General features: G+C 42.9%; 1 protein-coding gene across 3 annotated transcripts in view; it reads left to right on the top strand.

Annotated features, from left to right (window-relative positions):
* Positions 1-22,112, top strand: part of FBXO34 (F-box protein 34) — a 39,396-nt gene that overhangs the window by 5,502 nt on the left and 11,782 nt on the right. The window contains exons 2-3 of one of the 3 annotated variants that reach the window (XM_074584244.1): positions 8,068-8,146; positions 21,874-22,073. In XM_074584244.1, coding sequence (XP_074440345.1) covers positions 21,997-22,073 — 77 coding nt within the window. In that variant the 5' untranslated portion in view covers positions 8,068-8,146; positions 21,874-21,996. Of the gene's footprint in view, positions 1-8,067; positions 8,147-8,764; positions 9,004-21,873; positions 22,074-22,112 lie in introns of those variants that run through there. The other 2 variants (XM_074584246.1, XM_074584245.1) reach the window with 2 other exon arrangements.

The raw sequence follows: 22,112 nt of genomic DNA, 5'->3' as shown, positions 1-22,112 counted from the left end.
AGCAGATAGTCAATCGGTTTGAAAAATGAAGTCTTAAATATGTAAACCCTCCCCCAGCCTCCTTAGTGTCCTGTTTAGAATGATGGAAAAGAAGGATTCAAATTGGGTTTTGCGTATTCCTGATACCATGTATGGATGTATCCAATATGCTGTACTAGCAGAATTGATATTCAGGATAATATGTTTAATCTCCAATTGCAAAAAAATAGCTTCACATGCAGCTAATTCCATCTGCTGGAAAAATAAGAGCGAGGCTAACTTCATCACTTATTTGGGACCTGCTTTTTTCTGTGCTAATTACTATGTATGAACTTTAGAAATTTGCATAATTTTTTGGCAAAGCAAAACGGCAGCCATTTAATTTAGAATTTTATTAACTTTAAACATCCCTCGCAACTGCTAAGTTACTTCTAGTTCATTTTGTGCTTTTGGTGTTTTACATGCTTTGACTTAGTAAGCTTCAGTAACATTTTTTTTCTTCTTGCCATGACTTTATATATGTATCTATATGAAAAACAGCATCTTGCTGTCATTTCCAGAAACTTTCAACTGCAATCTAAAGCAAAATTTCTTCTGTCATTCAAATAAAAAAAAGTGTTGAAATTAAATTCTCGTCAAATGAATACTAAACCAGTAAAATTAGAAGTAAGGTTTTGGTCTCTCTCTTGCAGTGTGAGAAGAGCACTTGAAATATTTTAAGTGTAGATGGTTTTCAGAAAGTAACCTTGGGGAAACTGGGGCATGTCAAGTCTGGTCCTAATTCTGCTAAAAGCTGGTCTCATGATGTGAATTCTTAAGATGCAAAGACTTTGGATATAAAATGATCATTGCAGATAGCTACTAAATGTTCTCTCTTACTAAAAGGCTGGGGTTTGACACATTTTCAGCTTCTCAAGATGCCTACCAATGTCTTTTCCACTTGGTTTTGCTTTTGTTCTTGTACACTCCTGCTTTTACTGATTTTCCTGGTTGGCAGGTAGTGGAGGCGTATAATCTGTAAAATATTAAAACAGTTGGAATTTTATAGGAAAAAATACTGTCTGCTTTATTGGAATGTTGTTATTTACTGGCTACTTTTGGATGCAATAGACTGAATGAATTTTAAAATTTGAACTGTTTTTCCTTCGTTACTGCCTTAGCCTGCTTTCTGTCTCAGCCTGCTTTCTGTCTCAGTACCATAAGAAACTTCCTATTTTGCTGTGTGAAGCTGCAGTCCCATGTCATTGTCCCTCTTTCCTCCTCCTCCTTATTCTGTTGATCACTTAAGAATGCAGTTTCTTCCTTGGGATGAACAGGGTTATATTGCTAGGCTCTTTAATTCTTCTCTAATTGGCAGAAAGCCAAGCATAAAATCTTGTTCATAAGTCACTCTAGAGATTTCTTTGTACATGCTATTATTTTCTTTGCATGCTAACATCACTGAAAAGACATTTTGTTTTTTTTTTCCCCCAAGTCTAGACCAGGCATAATTATGTTCGTGTGTATGTGTAGGCTTGGGTGTTGCTGTTTGAAGTCCTTGGGCAGTTTAAGACCAAAATTTCTTGTAGCATCAAAGGCAGCAGCTATCCCTCTGCATCTGCGTAGATGAAATAATTTTTGGCTGTATCTAAACTTCAAAGACTAACTCGTGGCTTGTGCCTGTGGTTTGGCTTTCTGCAATGTGTCATACTGGAGGCTATATTTTAAAAAAAAGAGTTTGGACACTGGGTTGAAACAGGACTTGCTGTGTGTTGAGTGGTAGTAGCTAGTGTTGAATTGGGGTCTGTGTTCACTGGCTTATGCACTTCCAGAGGCAGCCCGGTTCCCTGTTGATTTATAAAGCTTTTAATTGAAGTCTTTGTCCTGAACTTTGTCTCACCTAAGTCTTTATTGCAAAGCATAAAAATCCTTTCCATCGTGAAGCCTCCATTCTAGCGTTGGGACTGCAGTCTTGGTGTATTTATGTCTTCAAACCTTCTGTGCTTCCTCGTGTCTTTGACTCCTGAGGTTGAGAGAAGCTCCCTGTAAAGATGTACGCAGAGCTGCCCCTTCTCCTGCTGCTCTTGCTTTGATATTGTGCTGCCTGTTGCTGTGACTGCGATTTTCTCAGTCGTTTGCCTTCCTGATCACCCACATACGTCCTTGTCCTGCAGAGAGGAGGGATGTTCCAGTGCAGGGCACTTGAGCCCTGGCAATCCACTGCTGAATAGCCAGGGTGTGCAAGGCGTGGTAGCTTGGGACAAAGTCAGGGACTTGGTAAGTGGACTCTAAAAAAAAAAAAAAAAAAAAAAAAGCCAACAAACCCTTTAAGGAAAGCCTGTCCTCTGGAAATTGTTTCTAGACCTCAGTTTAGCCACCAGGGCACCAGAGCTTGCTGTCAAGTGCGGGACAGGCTGTTGGTTTCTCACTTTTTTTTCATTTAATTTCCTTTCTAAAGAAGGATGGCACTCTACCTTCATTTTTTTTAATGAGGTAACTTTATCTTAATAAACACATGAATGAAGTGATGCAAAGAGTGCTTGTTTATGCATCTGAAATGTAAGTAAATCTGCCACTGCTTCAGGAATTTGAGCTGTGAGAGGCTGACTGATAGCAATGAATCCGTCTTCCATGGTGTTAAGAAAAAATCCTTGTGTTTCTCTTAGAATGCTTGTGAATTTTTTTTTAGATGCGGTAGGACTGCAGATGTAGTCATATTAAAATGTATAATAACTTGCTTTGAATTGGTGTTGCAGCAGAAGCAGTTAGAGACGTGACTTTGGTACAGTTTACTGGGAATTCTCTTCTAATGCAGCTTTACAGCCTGTGCTATGATCAGGAGCTCAGAGCCCTCTGAGTCACGCTCTTTCCATGGATGGTGCATGGGATGCCACCAACAGTGGACTAAACCAGTTTTCCTAATGATTGCTTTGTTAGGCTTTAACAGTTTATGGGATTGTTAAAATGGTGTCTGCTGATGTGTCAGCTGTAGACTTTGGGGGAAATTGTAGGATAAATAGTAGTAGTTTACATACCTTTGGAGCAAATGTGTCTGCAGCATTCTACATACTGTTCTTGCCTTAGAAGTTCTTTTTTCTTTTCCCCGTTTTCCTCTTTTGGATCGGTAGATATAGCCAGTGAGGAAAGGATTGTGTGTGGATTTTGTGAAGTTAACACAACTTCATCCCTGGCCTGACCGAATCTAAGAAAGCGAAGGCACGGGAGTGTCCTGCAGGGGTGGCCCATTCATTGATGGGAAAATATTTTTGGGAAGAACTCAACTCATAAAAAAGTCAAGGGACTTAGTCTGAGTGTAAAATTGTTGTATCCATAGCGGAGCTATACAGAGTAAGTTCACTGATATTGCTAGTTTCATTAATACTGGTTGTGTGTGTTTGTTTGTTTTAAATTAATTTTTAAGGGTTGGGGGAATCCACCTTTCCCCCAGCCCTCCCTTTCGTTACTTGGGTCACAGTGCACCAGCAAACAATTGTTTTTTATCAGGTGTCTGTCCAGACAGAATGAAGGCAATTAAGGACTGAGGAGTCTGTCAGACTGCTTTCCATTTGAGCATGGAGATTTTTAAAAAACCCCCAAAATGTAAATGTAGAAGTCGGTGATCACAGATAGAGAAACTTCACTGGGGTATACGTGAGGCAGAGGCTGTTGGGAGAGGGCATGTCTTTAATTAGACCAACTGGTATCGCTGGGGTGGAGGGGAGGATGAATGAGCTTTTGAGCATGAATAAATGTCAACATACATTTTATCAGAATTGCAGTTTGCAAGCAGGGATTTACTGTGAGTTGCCATTTGGCTTTGGAGCGTCTGGGGCCTTTCTGTGTCTTCCATGTATTAGCTGCAGTTATGGAAGAAGCTGTGTATTGTATACCACTTTACAGACATAAAGCGTGACTCTCTAAGGGAAGGTAGGGTGGAAATTGCTCGGGTAAAATGAGCCAGCGTTTTCAGGCTGGAGTCAGTAAAGCTAGACAGAGTGCCAGCAAGCGATACCTGTGTCCTGAGCTTAATATATTCACTTCACAGTGCCCAGGAGGATTAGCGAGAGATGCTTTAACTTAAAGCTAGTAGGAACAGCCATGCTTTTTTCCTCTGAAAAGTGGTGTGCTTTTACTGGAATAGTTAAATGCAGGCATGTTAAGCTTAATATATGCATGTGTGGGTACCTGAGAAAACATCCCATTAGGTAAACCAGTAATTTTTTCTGGGGAGATGCTGAGAATATCACCTTTGCTGCCTTGTCAGGGCCAAGCCAGGCTTGTTAACAGCTTGTAAGCGACAGCTCTACTTCGCTTTATAGGCATTTTAAGTGATGAGGGTAGCAGAGCCAGAGGGAGAGGTGATAACGTCTTTGCTGGTATTTTTTTCTTTCTGGGGGGGGAGGAGGAGATGGGACTAATTGCATACCTTCCAATTCCAGTTACTTCATTACTGAATAATCATTGGAGCAGCCCAGCAATCTCCTCTGATAGCAGATAAGTGGCGTGGCTTGCAGCACTTCAATCTAAACAAAACTTAAGTGCTTTTTCCTTTTTTTCCCCTAGAGTGAAACTGTAATTTCGTTATATGAATGTTAGCCAGGACATAGTTGTTTTTGCAGCTGTCATGATGCTTCCCTGGGCTATGTGCATGTTAGAGGTGCGTCCCCAGTGTATGTAGCAAAAATATCCTAAAATCCTGCATTCCCTTACCTGGCAGCTTCAGCTGAAGGCTCTCCAAGTAGTCTGCCAGGTGAGGATCTGGTTAGCTTTGACGTTGGATGTCTCAAAGGGTTTAGATATAAACAATGAACATTTGGATTGTATTTCCTTTCCATAGTGATACATGTTAATTAGTTTCTTGAACAGTGAAGTAAACCAGCCTGAGCACACCTCTGCTACTGAGTCTGCTGCTTCAGAATATAAATCCCTGCGGTGAGAGTGGTCACGTTGACGAGGCTGTAGCAGAATTGCGTAGTTTCAGTTCCCCAGTGTAGAAATTGCATTATATGCAACCCGTATGATGCCAAAAAGAACTGTTGGGCAGAGCTTCAGAGAGATGTTTTTTCTGTTTTTGAAAGAGGATAAAAGTGCTTTGGTGCATCAGGTTCAATCCTGATAAAATACCTTCTTGGAACTGATGTTTCTGAAAGGTGATCATTTTGAGGTACTGGCTTAAGCCCATGAAAGTACAAGAGACAAGTGCTTGGATTTTGCATAGCGTAGTGCTGGGTGAAGCTTAAACTCTTGTCAGACTAACTCTTCCTGGTCTGCCATAGAACTGTTAAACCTGATCTGGTCCTAGAAAGGCAGCTGACTGTGCAGTCTGAGCTGCATACTTTGTCTCTGCTTTTGACTTGAATGGAAAAGTAGTTTGTTTTCGCATTAAATCGAACTCAACTGTCGCTGCCCCAAAGGGGTTCTGTTCTTGCAGGCTCTGCTTGGGCTCAGGCAGAACGCTCTTGGCTCTCGCTGTTTTTTGCTGTAAACACGGTAACTCAAGCCAGGGTGATGGGAGGATGGTAACCCACTATGAGAGACAGTTGTTGACAGGTGAAACATTTTGGGAAGGAAAACTTGGGGTCTTGCCTGTATAGAGTGGCTTTCAGAGGTAAAAACCCAAACATGCTTTGCAAACTAGCCTGTACATTGTGCACTGGAGTGGATCTATGCTTTGATAAGAACAATATGATTTCTTTTAATGAGACTAATCGCATCACCTTTTTTTTAAGGAGGTATTTATTTATTCGTATGGAGGGAAAATATTTTATTCCTGTGATAATCTAGCTGATCAGAGGAGGGGTCTGCAAAGCACAGCTCCTTCCTACAAGTGGGTGAAGCTCTTCCACCTGTCTGCTGATGGTGAAGGTAAGCACTGCTCCTTAGAGCAAGAGCTTTGCCTCTCCTGTGCTGAGGTGGACGGCTGGCTGGTAAAAAGATGTCTCTCACAGATGTCTCAAACCCACAGTAATGGATTTTGCTTTGTTAGTTCTTGAACGGTTGTGTGTGGTTGTGTTCCCTTTCTCCACTGAAAAAAAGCTAATCCTACATCTCAAAATGGTCTGTTTGCTATCTCAGCACTGCACTTAGTGTTTTGGAATTGCCTTGGGGTCTGTGCAAGTTGACCAGGCTCTTGTGGCCGTTTGGGATGATGAAGTTGCCTTCCCCATGCTCTGCTTCTCCTCTTGAAGTTTGTTAGCTCAGCTTCCACGGCAGCCACCCAGCCTTGGCGCTCCTCCAGCCTTTATTTACCTCTTAATACTTGAAGCGTGCCTCAATACTTCCTTCCACTCTTTCTTGAGTTTGGCCTCGGGGTTTGATCGCCCCTCTGAAGCAATGCAGGGTTGCTTGAATTGGCAGGAATGACTGGGAGGAGAGATGATGAGTGTCCACAGGTCTTTGCACTGATGTGTTCATGAGCTGGGATTGGTGCACTGGGGCTGCTCGTGTTCTACAATATCCAGTAATTAGTTATGATCCATCTTGACGGTAGAAAATGAATTGAAGACAAATTACCCAGTACTGGAGACTTTTCTGGGGAAAATGTTTAATGAGCACCTGAAGGGCCACAATCCTGTAGATTGTGTGTGGTGTAGCTGTGAACAAGTTTTCCTTATTGCAGAAGCTGGATTGATTCCTCGGGGCTGGAGAGCATCTGATCTTGGTGCAGAGGGAGGGGAAAAAGCTGTCTGACTTTAATCTGAATTTACTAGGTAGTTAATAGGAAAGACCTCTGCCCTTAGTAACTTTTTCAGCCTATGTTGTGTTGCAGGAGCTCCATGGAGATGAAGCCTGCTGGCTTTATTTTGCTCAGAAATCCATTTGGCTTAAAGTTGCCTCCGGAATCGCAACCCCTGCAGTACTTCAAGCTTGCAACTGGGTAACCTGCTGGGTATTTTAATGGCTGAGGCTGGGGCAAAGCCTGGATGCTTTGGTGGTTGAGAGGTGACACTGGCATGTGGAACTTGTCATTTGGGTGTCTTCATGCTGAGTGTGGTGTGCATCTTTCCTGTTTCTTCTTCCCTTTATAATTTGCAATTTGTTTTTAAAAGCAGGGGGATTTAATTTTTGTTTTCTCTGCAGTTGTGGTCGTGGGAGCAATTAGCTGTCGTGATGTTTGGCACTGGGGCTGCCTATGGTGGCTAATTGCGTAAGCTGGTATCGCTAAAGCGAGCGAAGGTATTTGCACCAGTCATTTAGAAACTGGTATAATTCAGGTCTCTGAATCAAGCTCAGGCTCAAACAGGTTGTGGAATTTATTTATACAACGCCACTGGGGTGTGTGGCATTGCACAGACAAATAAACAATGGTTCCCAGCCCTGAGGCTTGTGTTCGGTATTAGATAACCAGGCATGGGGTAATTATAGCCAGGGACCTGGGTGGAGGGGTTAGGAGATGGTGAGGGTTACATCCGTGTAGAGAACATGAAATGTTCCTTGTTGTGCCTGCAGCTTGTTAATGGCACTGTGAAGAAATTGTGGGTGCGTCTGAGGTTATAGGATGGAGGTCAACTTTGCAGAAGGAAGCGTTGAGTGAGTTATAGGAGATGTGTGGATTAATAAGAGAAAGCGGAAGGAGATGAACTGAAACTAGTGAAGCGTACGGGGAGTGGCTGGGTTTACACAGAGGCTGAACACGTAGAAGCAATGGCACTCTAGGGTCTTGAGGAATTTAGGTATTAGAGCAGTGACTGGGAATCCGCATCCAGACCCCTAAACACGTGTGCCTGATGAGAATGGAGCAACAGGTAAAGAAGGGGTCCAGCATGGCTACTGGGATCTTTGTGGTCTCTCCTCTTTGCTGTCCCTGTAGCCTGGGCTCCCACGATGGCAAAGCAGCTTCTGCCCAGCCACCCGGCAGCGGGACTTCTTGTGGCAGGGCAGCCGCCTTTGACTGTAGTTGCTGGACTCTTTTCAGGGTGTACTCGGTCAGTCGGCAGTGACGATCTGCTGGAACTGGTGGTGCTCCACGTCAGCTGTGCATTGACTGTTGTTCCTGCATGCCCTTTGCACTGGGCAAACCGGATCTTTTGGGTTTTAAGAGCTGGTTAGTAGTTGTAACACCGTTACCGTGTCACTAATTTCCTTTTTCCTTCCCTTTTTGCCCTTCAGAAATGCCATTCTCGTGAGTGTGCAAGGAACCTACAGAACTGTAATGTCTAACCCTACATGGAATAACAACTCTTTGAAGGTACCACCCTTTTTTAACTACGTGGCTTTGTTATAGGTTGGGTTAATGATGGGTCTTTGCTTCAAAGCTTGAAATTGAAGAACCATGTCTTATGTAATGCTGTCCCTTACAAAGGGGTGACAGTGCTGTGACGCTCCAGTCTCTGTTTTCCAGAAAAACTGCGTGCAACCCAGCACTTGATCCAGGGTGCCAAGGGGCCATCCCTGTTTCTCTGGGAACAATCTCTGTAGGCAGGTCTGGTGTTGCCTTAGGAACAGATGGTGGTTTCTATTCAGAGAGCTGAGCTAAGCTTTCTTCATACTTGGTGGCCATCCTTGGAAACATATTGCCCTTCTTTTTAATGACGCATGATGGCTTGCCTGTTTGTCTTCAACTTAATGACCTTCTGGATCGTCTTTCCTGATGAGAGGCTTCTAGTCAGAGGCTTTGTATTTATGAAGAATATTATGAAAAAGTGCAGTTACACTTTAACGTTTAGATTGAAAAGTCTTAGCTGTTTGTGCTGCATTAACCAGCTCTCAGCCGTTGGCTTTGCTCTGCTGTCTGATCCTGCAGTGATGCCATAATACTGAATTTTGGACTGCCCTGTACATTACCATGGCAACAGACTGATGTCACAGACTCAAGGACATGACTTCAGCGTATGATCATGCAGAGGCACGATCAGATTTGTGAAGGAGAAAGCTGAGTAATGCACATCTCAAAAGCAAACAAGGGGAATGCAGGTTACAGCTGACCAAGCAAGGTGCTTCAGTATGAAAATTCCCCTCTTAGAGGAGGGGCCGATCGTGTCTTTAAGACAGGAACAGTTGACGTGATGAGCTTCTCTTTACCGTGGATAAGCAGACATCTCACAGGTATCCTCTATCTTAAGCAGGTGGTGTTTTGGGGTGGGGAAATTTGCTCTCTGGTTTCAGAGCTTTGAAAGGGCACTTTCTCGTTCTAATTTTAAAGAACTTCTCAGTGGTCTTGTAGGCATGCTGAGAACACTTCGACTTGCTTAATGTTGTTCAAACAGTTTAATTGGTTTTCCACAGCTTTTATTTTATCCATAACATTGGAAGGTGAAAGGGGAACTCTGCATCTGCATTATGGTCACATTTTCCTATATCCTATTAGCAGATTCCAAGATTGTTTAATGTGATCTCCACCCATTTCATTTGGCTGCAACCTTTGCTCCCATGAAAACAAGGCTGATTGTTCTGAATTGCTGTGTGTATGTGCTTTGGCACAGCATGAAGGTACCTATAATAACACAACCATTGTCTGGAAAAAAAGCAGTTTGCAGTAATAACTACAAATAAAAGGGTGCAGTACTGGGGCAAGACAGATAATGGTCGTTTTCCCACCCATTACATACAGCAGATTCTCAACATGGTCACCCCTCGGCATGACAGGGATGTGGGCTTTAGCGCAGTATGTGAATATTGGGAATAAGAGACTAAAATACTTGCATTTTGTTCCAAGTTTCTCTTTCCTGGACGCGGTTCCATTGCTCATATCTACGGATGGGGAGACTGAATGACTTTTGCACAATGCGGTATTTTATTTGCATGCTGTGAGCAGTTTAACAAGTGTGTGTGCTAAATGAAGCATTCCCACTTTCAGTTAGCAGCTGACGCACCCTTAAAATAAAAAAAAAAAAGTGCCTTTAGGTTGAACAGTGGGGTTTTGAGGGGTGACATTGTGCTGTGTATTTGAGCGGATGGTCGGTCGTGCCAAGCCTGAATGTTAACTTGAAATGCTGTGGGATTCAGCAAATCACCAACTAAAACTCCTTCGTGCTGAAGTAATTTTTGCTCATCTCTGCACTTTGTGGAATAAAAGCTGTTCTAGCACAAGATTTGGAAGTAACGTAATTGTTTTAAATGCTCAGTGTCACAGGAATTGAGGATATTTAACAGAAACTGGCATTTCTTAGAGCAGTTTGGTTGCCTCCCAGGACAGGAAGCTGCAGAGTGTTAAAAAAGAGGCAGGGAAAGAGTGTAACAACTCTCTCTCTAAATCAGGATGCTTGAATTTGGTGCCTGGCCTTGAGCTGAAAGGGCTGGAAGCTATGCAAGATGCAGTGATTAACACTGCTCTGCAGCAAACAAGAAGATAATGGTGATGGACTATCAAGAAGGCAGCCTTGCTAAAAAGAGAAGTTTTGTGATATGGTAGAGGGGAAGGAAGTCTGGAGAATTCAGAAAAGGAATAGATGTTTTTGAAGGTGGGGGAAAAACATAACTATCCATGTAGTTTGCTCTTGCAGCAGAGCCAGCAGAAGGAACTTGATACCAAACAAAAGTAGGCACACCCAGTATTTAGCACAGGGATCCTGGAAAGTTGCTTTTCGGTGCCGCGATGCTTTTCTGTCGGACAAATACATTGTACAGTGACATCTCACAGAGGCAGAAATGAGTAATATATGCACCTGTGAGTTTGTGCAAGGGTATGTAGAAAAGAGGTTGGAGGTGTTTGGTGCTTCTCTTTAACAACACGGAAAAAAATACCATAACGGATGTATAAAATGGTACTCAAGGCAGGAAGCCAAGAGGGATGCCGTTCCCTGAGAAAGAAATAATGACAGAAGATGCATTAAAAAAGAGGGAGAGGTTGCTTGTAGGGTGTGTTTATGGATTGCGATGATTTGGAAGTGTGATAAAACAGATTGCTGATCCTGTGTATCAAAGTACAAGTGGCAATGAATTTTCAAGTTGTTGAAACTTGCATCAAAAAAAAATATATTTTGCACTTATTAATAGGTTAATCCACTGTAATTGACTGTGAAATAAACCTGGGGGAATTTTCCCATCTGTATGTGATGCACAGCCTCTTTGCTGTCTACTTGGCATCTGTACCTTCAGATAATTAAAAGCTGGGTTTTTAAAATCCACTCATCTTTCAACTGTTGGGTTTTTTTGTTTTATTTTGGGTTTTTTTGCATCTTGCTACTTCTCTGAGAGCCATCAGTCACTCTTCTGGCTAACATGTAAAAAACAAGATAATGTGGTTTTAGGAAAGAAAAACTGCAGATGAATCTTTTTTACTTTTTTTTTTTTTTTTTAAAAAAACCAAATCACAAAACCTACAGAGCTAGGTGAATGTGTGAGGCTTTTTAGCATGCACATCACTGTTCCGTTTCTAAAAAGACTTAACTTGTCCAGTATGGAGAACTGTAAGTTCACTTTGACTTTCTAAGATCTCGTGGCACTTGCCCCTCTAAAATCAATAGCGAAACCTCCATGGCTGTCTTTGCTTGGGAAGTAGTTGTAATTACCCAGAAATTACAGGAGTTGTTCAGCACAGGGATCCTCTGGTTTCAGCACATAGTTTCATTGCTCTGTAGTGTTTTGAGAGGCCGAAGGGTGGGATGCAGCTACAATGAGTTTCCAGATTCCTAACAGTGTGAGGGACTGTTTTTAATAGTGATGATAAAAACAGCTATTCCCAGTTGGAGGTTAGTCAGTGGTACAATTATCAGAGCTATGAAATAGTGCAGGGATGGCTCAGAATGGAAAAAACTAAGGCTTGAAACTTATTTTCTTGAGGGAGCTGTTTGAAACTGTTTCCTGCAAGCTCGTGGAGAATTAGTAAGAGATGCTAAATAGCGTGAGATCAAGATGATGGGGCTTGGTTATTACTTTGGTAATTTAGTTTTCAGGCTAGCAAGCTTCATCTGGCTTTCGGGAGAGGGATTTGGTAGCAATTTGTTGACGAAAGCCAGCGTGGTGAGTAGGAGTTTGGCATGTTTGATGTGTAAGGTTATGGTCTTCTGCTGTATGGTGTGCTCACACCAGCTGCTCCACTGAGGAGACTAAAAACGTGCTGAGTGTTTTCACAGTAAAGTAACAATCCCTGGCTCAAAATCTGGTTCATTTAAACCATCCTTTTTAAAACACAGTTGTGCATACCTTACTTTACTTTCCTGCTGATTTGGTTCTTCTCATTCATATTTTGTCTTTTTTGTCCAAGAGGAAGAAACCCTTAGAATATAGATTCTACTGGAAGGGGAGCAGCAGGGAATGCTCATTTAGATAGCAGTACATATCTTTTTTCTTGTCTGTCTTTCCATTAGTAAATCTAAAAGTAGTGTGAAACAAACCCGAATCTAATGTTTTCAGATGAACTATTAGGAAAGGTCATACTTCTAAAACGGTCGTTAACCTGGAAGGAATTGCACCAGCATTATTTCTAGTGCTCTGTTGTAGGTCCGTGCCGCTGAATTTTGAAGATGAAACATGAAAAGGGAAAGATTTGCAGCAAGAGTTCTCACAGTTAACAAGGCACTTGAGCGTGCAGACGCTATCCTTTACTGAAACGTAAATGCTATTTTGGTACCTTCCTTTTTTCTTTAAAGAATGAATTACAGCAGAATTCGTGCTATGCTTGGAATTTCTGAAAACTTAATTGTGTTAGTTGCTAGGCTTATCAACTACAAAGCTCTGAAAATATAAAACTATTTTTTACTTCAAGGAACTCTTGAGTTATTAATGGGAAAAAAAATCTTTAAAAATGTAGCCAAAAAAAGATTAAAGATCCACAGAATTGGTAGGTTTCAAAATCAGCTTAGATTCTAGACAGTCTTTTGAAACAATCATGCAGAAAGATACTGTACTAAGTGTGGGTCTGTGCTGCAGTTTACCTGCCAAAAACCCAAGCTTATCTGTAGCTGAGTTAGTTCAGCAGATGTGCTGTGTATGTTCTTTTAAGAATTTGTATAAAACCAAGCAGATACTTTGGCTGGGAAGGATTTTTAGCATGTCTCTTGCCTGCCTTCTGTCTTCGTCTGAAGCAAATTAGCCTTAGCATGTCACTGGTCACACCCCTGTGCTATTGAGTGTTCCAAAGCCTTTCTGGTCTCTTTGAGCAGGTTCTGTGGTTTGCAGGCTGCAAAGCAGTTTAGTGGTGAGAAACATCCTCCGCATCCAGATGTTGTTTCCCGGATCGTTCACCTGCATTTGTGTGGCCCTGGCTCTGCTCACCGATGCACCGTTTCCTCCCTCTGCCTTCCCCTGCTGAGCTGTATGTGCTTGGATGAGCTCTGTCGTGCGATGGCTGCAAGCGCCTAGCTTTGTGTGATGGATAAGTAGGGGGTCTGCTTTGGTTGCAGCGTTGTGCCAAGCGCCGTTGTGAGTCTCATCTGCATTGCTGTGTTATTCCTTCTGTCACTGGTTTGGATCACATCTTTATTTTGCTGGCTTTGACACCCTGCTGTCCTGTTTCCTTGCCACGCACGTGTATGACTTCATGCTGCAGGCCTGGAGCTGTTGGAGCAATGCTAGCACAATGCACCACGGTAGGCAAAAAATATGCTGCGGGATTGAAATGATGGGGCCTCATCCTGCCTGTAGTGAGCAAACGTCTCCGGCACCGTGACAGATTAATCTTCTAATGAAGAGTGAAGATTGGCAGCCTTTGATGTGCAGTCTAATTGAAGATACATGATTCTTGCGTGTGATGTCAGTTAAACAGCACCAGCACTTAATGGCAGAGTCAGAATAACTTTAATTTCTTTAGATTTTTGTGAAAAGCTGTGTGGTGGGTTAGCCTTGGCCAACAGCCAGACACCCACCCAGCTGCTCGCTCACTCCCCATCCTCAGTGGCGCGGGGAGGGGCAATAGGCTTCGAGAACTTAACGGCTGAGATAAAGTGAGGGAGATTACTGATTGCTGTTGCAGGCAAACCAGAAAAGTGGATTTATTGCCGGTTAAATTAGATTTGGTAGCGAGAAATATAAACATTAAACCAACACCTTTCCTCTCCCCTTTTGCTGCAGGGGAATACCTGCCCTGCCATGGTGCACCGCCTCCTGATTTTTCTCTGACCTTGGCAGGTTTTTTACCCCTTTCCTCTCTCTATCAGGTGTTTTTTGCCCTTTCTTAACTATGTCTCCTTAATGGTGCCAGTCACTTGGCTGCTGGGCTCAGCAGTGTACTGTGATGGGTCGTGGTGGAGCTGGATGGAAAGGGTCCAGGGCAGCCGTGACCACCTCCTGCAGAGGCCATGTTAGAACCTGACACTAATGGGTGATTTATGGCTTGGGTTTTTATTGGTCTTAGACTGTAGCCTGTTCTTTGTGGGCTTTTTGTTTTGTTTTATAAGATACCACTGGAAAGAGCAGTGAATCCAAAGCTTGTCGAGAGGGTGTGGGTCATGGTGTGTCTTGTTTGTTTGTGGGTGGGTTGGTTTTAGATTCTCCTAATTAATCTGTTCTATTGGAATTTTTCTATCTTCAGCAGATGAAATGATGCACTTTGTTGTAAAATATTCTGTGAAAAATAGTTCGAGCTTCCTTTTACCTGAGATCTGTCCTGAAGTTGGGTATATTTATCCCAAGTTTGAGGAGTGGATTTTTCTTGTAAACTGCTGACCTATAAGTTTGAAATGTCAGAGTTGAGCATTTTTACATTATACTTGAAAGATCATTTTCTGTGAAAGCGTGATGTTGGGGCATCAGCAGTGTCCTAGTTCAAGGAAAAATTTGAAAGGATTTAAGATTTCATGACAAATCATGAAACACTGGTGCAAAAAATTGTGGACGATGCTAGTATGTGAAAACAGGATGGATTCAGGAATATGATAGAAGAACTTGGGCATTTTGAATTACAGAAATATTTGCAACTGGTGGCACAGTTATCTCTAAAATTTTTTTTTTTTGAGTACTGTTAAATTTAATCTAGTGTTTGTGTTGCTGAACAAGGTTTCTGTTTGTTCAATTTGGTTTTGGAGACCCTTAGGAAAAAATTAGATGCTTTAGAGATGCATAGTGAATATTGTAACCTCTCAGCTCTACAACAGATTGGCAGCATGAATCCATGTGGACAAAATTATGTTGTTCTGCTTTGAATCTTTGTCTGTGTGTGTGGTTTTTGTTTGGTTTTTTTTTTTAGGGGAGGAGGGATATTTTTTGTTTTGTGTCTGTGTTTTGTTGGGAAGGTATCCACAGTGGTATGGGACAGAGAAATCCACAACATACCCTTTAACGAAAAGGGGTTAAAGTAGTAAACAAAAATGAATTACCACTTATTTTGCTAAACTCTTTAGGGTTGGACCTGTGATCAGGGTATATGGGGTGGTCTCTGAAAGGAGAACTATTGGCCCAAAGGCCAGTCCAAACCAGTTAGAGCCATAAAAATCAGTTAAAGCCATGATACCAGTTTAGAAGCCATTTAATACCCCACAGGGAGATGTACAGAAGCGATTATTAACGTGCATTATATGCCATGGTGCAGGGGGACTTCTTGCCTATATAGTGTCAAGAATGAGATTTTTGGTTTCCTGGTGACATTTTACTTGGCCAGTACGTGCCAGTAAAATGGCCAGTCCTATGCTGGAGGACATAGATTCAAAGATACACTTGTTATTACAGTATTGCAAATGGGTTTGTTTTCACAGTGTTATAAGAGCTGCCACAAAACAGGCAGAGGAAACTTTAATTTTAAGAATTAGAGTGGGTTGTTGCGCTGTGCTGCTGGATCGCTAACAAACTATTATGGGTGAACAAGTGAGTAATTACTTTCAGGCGGGCCATGTGATGGTCAGTTTATTAGCTGTCGCAGCAAAACCAAATCTACCGAATGTGTGCCAAAATGAGTCAAGTGGACCTCTGCAGCCAGGATCCCTGACATCCACAGGCGAAACAGGGTGACGAAATTAGTGTTGACTATCCTAATCTGCCATGTCAGTGTTGTAATAATAATCAGGATCTTTAGCAAACTAACATTACGTTCTTGAAAAAGATGGGATTCTTCTTGCTGGTTTTAACTGGCTCTCTCTAAAGGGGGACAGGTTGGCTTTCTATTGGCATTCAAGATGATTTCTTTCATGTAGGCTGTCTGGATTTCTGTCTGTGGTGTTTGTCCTAAAACTCCCCTTAAAGGTCAATTCTGCATCTTGCAGTCATTTCTACCATTCTTTGCATGTACAGGAGCAATCCAACAAGACCTCAGCCTTACAAAATGAGGGCACAACGTCTCCAGAGCTCTGGGAGCACTTCTCTACTATTTTTGGAACCAGCTCTATTGCTTCTATAATAGGAAGGCTTCTGGAAGCTTTCTCCTTCCCCTCGCCCCAAGAAAGTAGCCTTTCAGCTGAGCTTTCATTAATTCAGAATCTGCACAGCAAAAGAAATCTAGTTTTCTACGCTAAATAATTCAGACGTGGTTCACGGATCACGTGCCCTTGGGTTACAGTGAGTACCTTTGCCCGTACTTCGTAACCCGAGGACGCAGCAGCTGTAGCCCCTGCTCAGGGGGTGTTTCACTACCCCCTATTTATCATTCGGGGCACAGGGTGGATTATGTGGTGACAAGGAGTGCCAAAGTAGGTGGTAGCTTTCTAGAAAGCAGAGTAATGTGTGATCTGGGTGCGTTTGTCACCAGCACTGCAAGCAGCATTGGCAAGTAAGGGATTTACTGTTTTTATTTTCCTCTTGGATCAAGCAGAACAAATCTAATGAGCCAGTTCTTAACGTCTTCCCAGTTGAGCAACGGATAATGTCCCTACCCAAATTGTGCAAGACAGCTGAAACCTTTCAGGAATAGTTGAACAAGGGAAACACTTGTGATATTTTTATTTTTTTCCACAATATTAAAATACAGGGTTAACAAGGTGCAGCAGAGCTTATCTTTTCTTTATTTACTTTTTCCCTTGTGAGATTTTCCTTTCGAGGGGAGAGGGGACGATGTAGTCCTTCCAATACTAACCACACCTAGAGGAGAGAAAGAATGAGAGCTACAAATTTGAAGCATTTCGTTCTTTATTGACATGATCTTGGAAGGAAGATGGGTTCTCCCTGTAGTGCTTCATTAGAATAAGCATTTCATATGCTTATTGGTACAGCAAGTAGCACTGTTTGACAGCAGTGAAGAGTCAAACGTTGCCTTGGAGCCCTACACGCTTGTTTCCCCACTTCCGAAACGCTCTGTATTTTGCACACTCTGCATTCAAAAATGTTCCTTTCCACTGACTTGAAAGAAGCTAAAAATCACTTTGTGGCAGACGCCTTTCCCAGCACGATTTGCGAAGGTGCGGCTTTGAGACAGCAGAGCCCAGCCCGAGCTGCTCAGAAATTCATCCTGCCGGGCTTTGCTAGTGCGTGACGGGACCGGGGGTAAGTGGGTTCAGGGAGCCAACCTCTTCTGGGTTAATTTTCTCCTAGTTCAGCTCCTTGAGCTGCTTCAGGTGAGAAATCAGACAGGAACCAGTGCTGATACACAGGGGAAGGGCTGGGACGAAGAAAGGGACAAGAATTACTGTGGGACTGCACGGTGTTTCAGAGCATCCATGGCTCCCTGCTGAGATGGATGCCCAAGCTCAAATTTATGTGGGAATCTTCATATTTCAGTTAAATATCTGCTCCATCTGGTGTTACCCAGGGTACAGAGTATAGATAGGAGCTTGGGGGAGCTTTGGGAAGGGCTGGAGTGAATTTGATGGGGAAATGAGCCAAGGGCAGAGGTAGTGAGGTCCTGCTGCTCGTCCAGCTCTAATTGCCGGTGCCTCGAAGAAGTGATATCAGCAGGTTTTGATGTAGAAGTAGATATGGGAAGCTTACCCCATTTATTCCACCTGGAGCTCCTGTGGCACCTTTATTGCTTTTAGATTAGATAACAGGTCTATGCAAAGTTACACCTTTTGATCATCAAACAGAGGGGAAGCTGAGCACACAAGTTTTCACAAGGCAAACGATGTCTGTGGTGGCTCCTGTAGCCTCCTGCTGCAGATGAAAAGGCCAAACTGCAGTTCAGCAGGACTAGGAGAATCTCGTCAGATTGTAGACGTTAATTTTTGCATCTCTTAATGCTTATAAGTTGGATACAGTGTCTTTACTAAATACCTAGTTTGATGTGAGGGTTTGTTGCCAGTTCAGGTGGATGCAAACACAAATGTGAGGGCACTCTGAAACTCTTTTTATAAAGATAGCTTTAGTTAAAACATGCTTGTTTTCTCTTGCTTTGCCTGAGACCGTTTTATTAAATAAAGAAGTAAAACCTAGCTGGTGAACTTAGTGCTAAATAGGTAATTTTTTGAGGTGTTTAAAATAGGTACTACATGAAGAACAGTTAAAAAGAAAGGGTTGTGTTCCTGTAGACGTCTAAGAGGCTGAGGACCTGGTGTGTCATCTCTCTGTCTAACCTAGTCTGAGAGCTGCTGCGGATCCCTGGTTGTTACCATGAAATGTGAATGTTAGGATTAGGGAAAGCTTTCTGCAAAAGCCTCTCGCCTGGGAGCGTCTGGCGCTGTTAGGGGTGTTCCAGGGTGGGTGTTGAGGGAGGGAGGGCTGGCTATGCTGGGAAATGGCAGAGTTGCATGTCTGGTGGAATACACTTTTAGAGATGAGTATCATGTAACAACCTAAACTTGAGCTGAGTGGTGGGGGGATGGACATGCAACTCTGTTCTTGCAAGAAAACAAAAAAAACCTGTGGAGATTCCAATTAAAGGCCTCAGCACTGGCATTTTGTTATTTTTAAGATTACCTGTCCTTCATAGAGACTGTTTTTTGGTACTAACTCTTCCGTGTTCCCCTCTGAAATCCTTGCCATTGCTTTTTCCTGTGTCCTGGATGTGCTGGTGCTCTTTGCCCAGCTGATGCAGCGCCATGGCCCTGCAGGGCATCCTGAAGGTAGCCCTGTGTGGAGCTGGGCTGGTCAAATGTGCTTTTAACAGCAGTGCAACTGCTGCTCAGAACCAGTCCCAAGGCCACGGCCTCCTTCCTAGAAAGCAAATTTTCTGAAAGGATGAGCCCATCCTTTGAACTCATTTGTTTATCAGTTACTGTTGCTACTGTTGAAAACACACTTGCTCTTGCAGCAAAGCTTTAGCTATCGAAATATCAAAAGCTGTAGATATTGCTGCACAGATGAAGAGACCTTGATCCCGCTTCATCCACTCTGGTTGAGTTAATACATTTATTTTCCTCAACTGCAGCAGCGTTCAGAACTGCCAGTCAGTTTTGTGGGACCATTCAGCTAATGGCTGCCCATTGCTGAGAGGACGTGATGCTACTGCTGCCAAAATCTGAGTCCTTCCCACATCTTATGCATAAAGGCATATGTTTGGGGGTGGTTTCAGGAAGAGAGGATGACACAATTAGGTTTTTAACTTTCTCTTCTGTTTTGTTTCTCTATGCATCTGTATTTCAGTTTTCGAGCTGTACCCAGCTCTGTGCAAAATTAACAAATCAGCTGAAGCATCTGCTGATAAGGATCAGCCTTGGTAAAGAAACACAGTGGTAGTTAAAAGGCAGTAAGTATTTCTGTGCTAGCTTGGACGCTGATTTTTTTCTTTTTTAGTTCTCAAGCAGAGCTTTTTACTGCTTGCACAGTAGAAATTTGTCAGTAGCTCACTGGCATTAATAGTCTATTTCAGTTCTTTTCTATAGCCCAGCAGCGTGAGGAGGGGAAAAAGCAGGCTTTGTATGGAGCTGTGTTTGGATCTGTGCTTCAGTGCCCATCTGAACTTGTCTGTGTCTATTTTGTCAGCTTTTGCTTTCCTCTGGTAGGTGCTAGTCCCTTCTTAAATGCGTGACATCCCACCATAGGATGCCTGTTGGATCTGGGTTGTGGCTGTCCCTGACCTGAACGAGTTCGCTTGTTGGTTTTACTTCTGAAGCTCTTTACTGCAAACAAGATGATACTTTGGTTTCAGTTTTTTTTTTGTTGGGCGTTTCATTGTTTATTTCTCAATTGATCTGCGAAAGAGTAGGACTAGGACAACACATCTGGTGTTGCTAAGCAGGAATACATGGAGAGAGTTCTAGCTATTGAAAAAGTGACTGTCATTCTTGTAGTGGTATGGTTGCATTTATTTGCGTGTGGATATAATCATGTTTCTGTGATACAGTTCCTGCTGAGTCTGAAATGCTAGTGTCAGTAAAGCCAGAAGGAGAAGCCAGACAAAAGCTTGGATAAAAGTCAGAATTTCAGTGCCTCTGACTGATGGTTCATGGGAAGGTAATGATTTTGTGTTTAACTTTTGATTTTCATAAAGCACTAGGCATATGCTTTTTTCCCTCTGAATTGCTATTAGTGAATATATATTTTACAGCCCACAAAACATCAGAAATAGCCCATTTCTGTGCCTAGGTTTCACTCTTGCAGGTATACCCTTGTTATACTCTGGGCAGTCTAATGAAAACGGTGTTTAACTACAAAGTTTTGATTTTTACTGCCGTTAACCATGGCAGCCTAATTCCTTGTCTTCCTGAGCTCCTGGAGTAGAGGGCATGCTCTCATCCTCCAGCTCTGCCAGTGCAGTGCCTCTGTCTTCTCCATCCAGTGTGTTTCTTTGCCTTATGTAGAGCTCAGCAGAGATTTCTTCATGAAGACTGGAATGTGTTTATATAATATTTTATATATTATTTTAGGCTCCTTCTTACTCAAATGTAGGCAAATGATTAACCTCTTATTCACAATCACTAGAGGAATTGTGAGATTGCTTTAGCAGGTACCAAGTCAACTGGATCTAAACCAGTTTCTATTTTGCCTGCCTGGAAAGACATCCTTCATCACTTTCTCACCAAGTGTGGCTACCAAGTTAGAGCGGGCTTTCCAGGCCAGGAGTGTTTACTGGCAGCGCTGAGTTGTAAACCACATTGGTCAAGCACTGATTAACTGAGCCCTGCATAGGCAGGGGCTCTTTTCATGGGAGTTTTTTCTCTGGCAGGTGTTGTGAAAGGGGTGATGTGAGAGGCTCTATCTCTATGAAAACTTGGCCACTGGCAAGCACAAGCCTCCAGTGGGTGCCTCTGCCAGGCTGTGCTCTGGAAATGCCGCTGTAGGAACAGGGCAGCGGTAAGAGCACTGGGCAAAGCTGCTGAAAAGGAGAGAACAACCTGCTGCACTAAATCACAAATCCCCTGGGGACGCAGCTCTATAGTTAGCATCTTCAAATGGCATTCCTTTATTATGGCATCATTGTGCACGGTCCTCTAGAGAGGAAGCAAACAATCTTTAAAACAATCTGCTGGCAACTCAGGCTTGAGGATTTGAGCTTTTCCAGTGCTCTTTTGCTGTGTCACTCTTTCCTTTTATGTTCCAACTCGAAGGTTGTTGTTCTTTCACCACTGAAGTACGTTAAAGCACTGGTAATAGTGTCTACTCCAAGGACAAGGCGTAGAAGGCAGCAACCTAGTGCGAACGAGAGATACTGCAGAACAGTTTTGTTTTGGTGAAATCTGCTGCCTTATCTGTATGTGATGCAAAGACGGGGCAGTTTTCACAAGGCTTGGAGGCTGCATGGTGGCATGTTTTTTGTCCTTTTTGAAATCCGCCACGTTATTTTGATTAGAACACTAACGTAACTCCTGGCAGCATCCAATCTTACTGCTAGCAGCGATTTCCCTCCAAAGCTTGATGCGGTGCTAACAAGCAGAAAGATCTTGTGCGTCCTGTTTGCACAGAACTTGGAGGACAGCGTGTTCCACAGGAGGTGCCAAGGTAGTGCTGCAACCGTATATAAGGTGAAAAAGTGTTTTATGTGCAGACAGGCTGTTGTGCGGGGCATTAATTTGTATTTTGATGGTGTTCAGAAACTCTAGCTGCAATGATGACATGATGATGTTAAGTTCTTTCATATTTTTTTATATATATTTTATATATATATGTATGTATATGCATATATGTGTGTATATATATTTATTTTTTCTCTCATGGTAAAGACGACTTGTCCTGATCATCTGGGATTCAGTCGCTGCTGTACTTCAACATGATCTTCTTATGTACCTCTTGTTTGTTCAGTTTCTAGGTGGCAGAGGCACGGTGAAGCTCTGCGTGGGGCGAGGAAAGCTGATGGGGGAGCCTTGCGCGTAGCCCAGGATGGACTGGCTGTGACGGCGTGCCTTAGCTGGAGAGGTAGTTACGATGAAGAGTTCCTGCAGAGCTGGCCTCCACAGGGAACCACTGAATTCTGCATCCTCCACCTTCCATCAAGTCAAACGGTATGAAGGGCCGGGCTGGTCTTCCTCTAGTTAAGTATT

This window comes from Larus michahellis, chromosome 4, assembly GCF_964199755.1.
Source record: "Larus michahellis chromosome 4, bLarMic1.1, whole genome shotgun sequence".
Taxonomy (NCBI): Eukaryota; Metazoa; Chordata; class Aves; order Charadriiformes; family Laridae; genus Larus; species Larus michahellis.
This window is presented reverse-complemented; position numbering and strand designations above follow the sequence as displayed.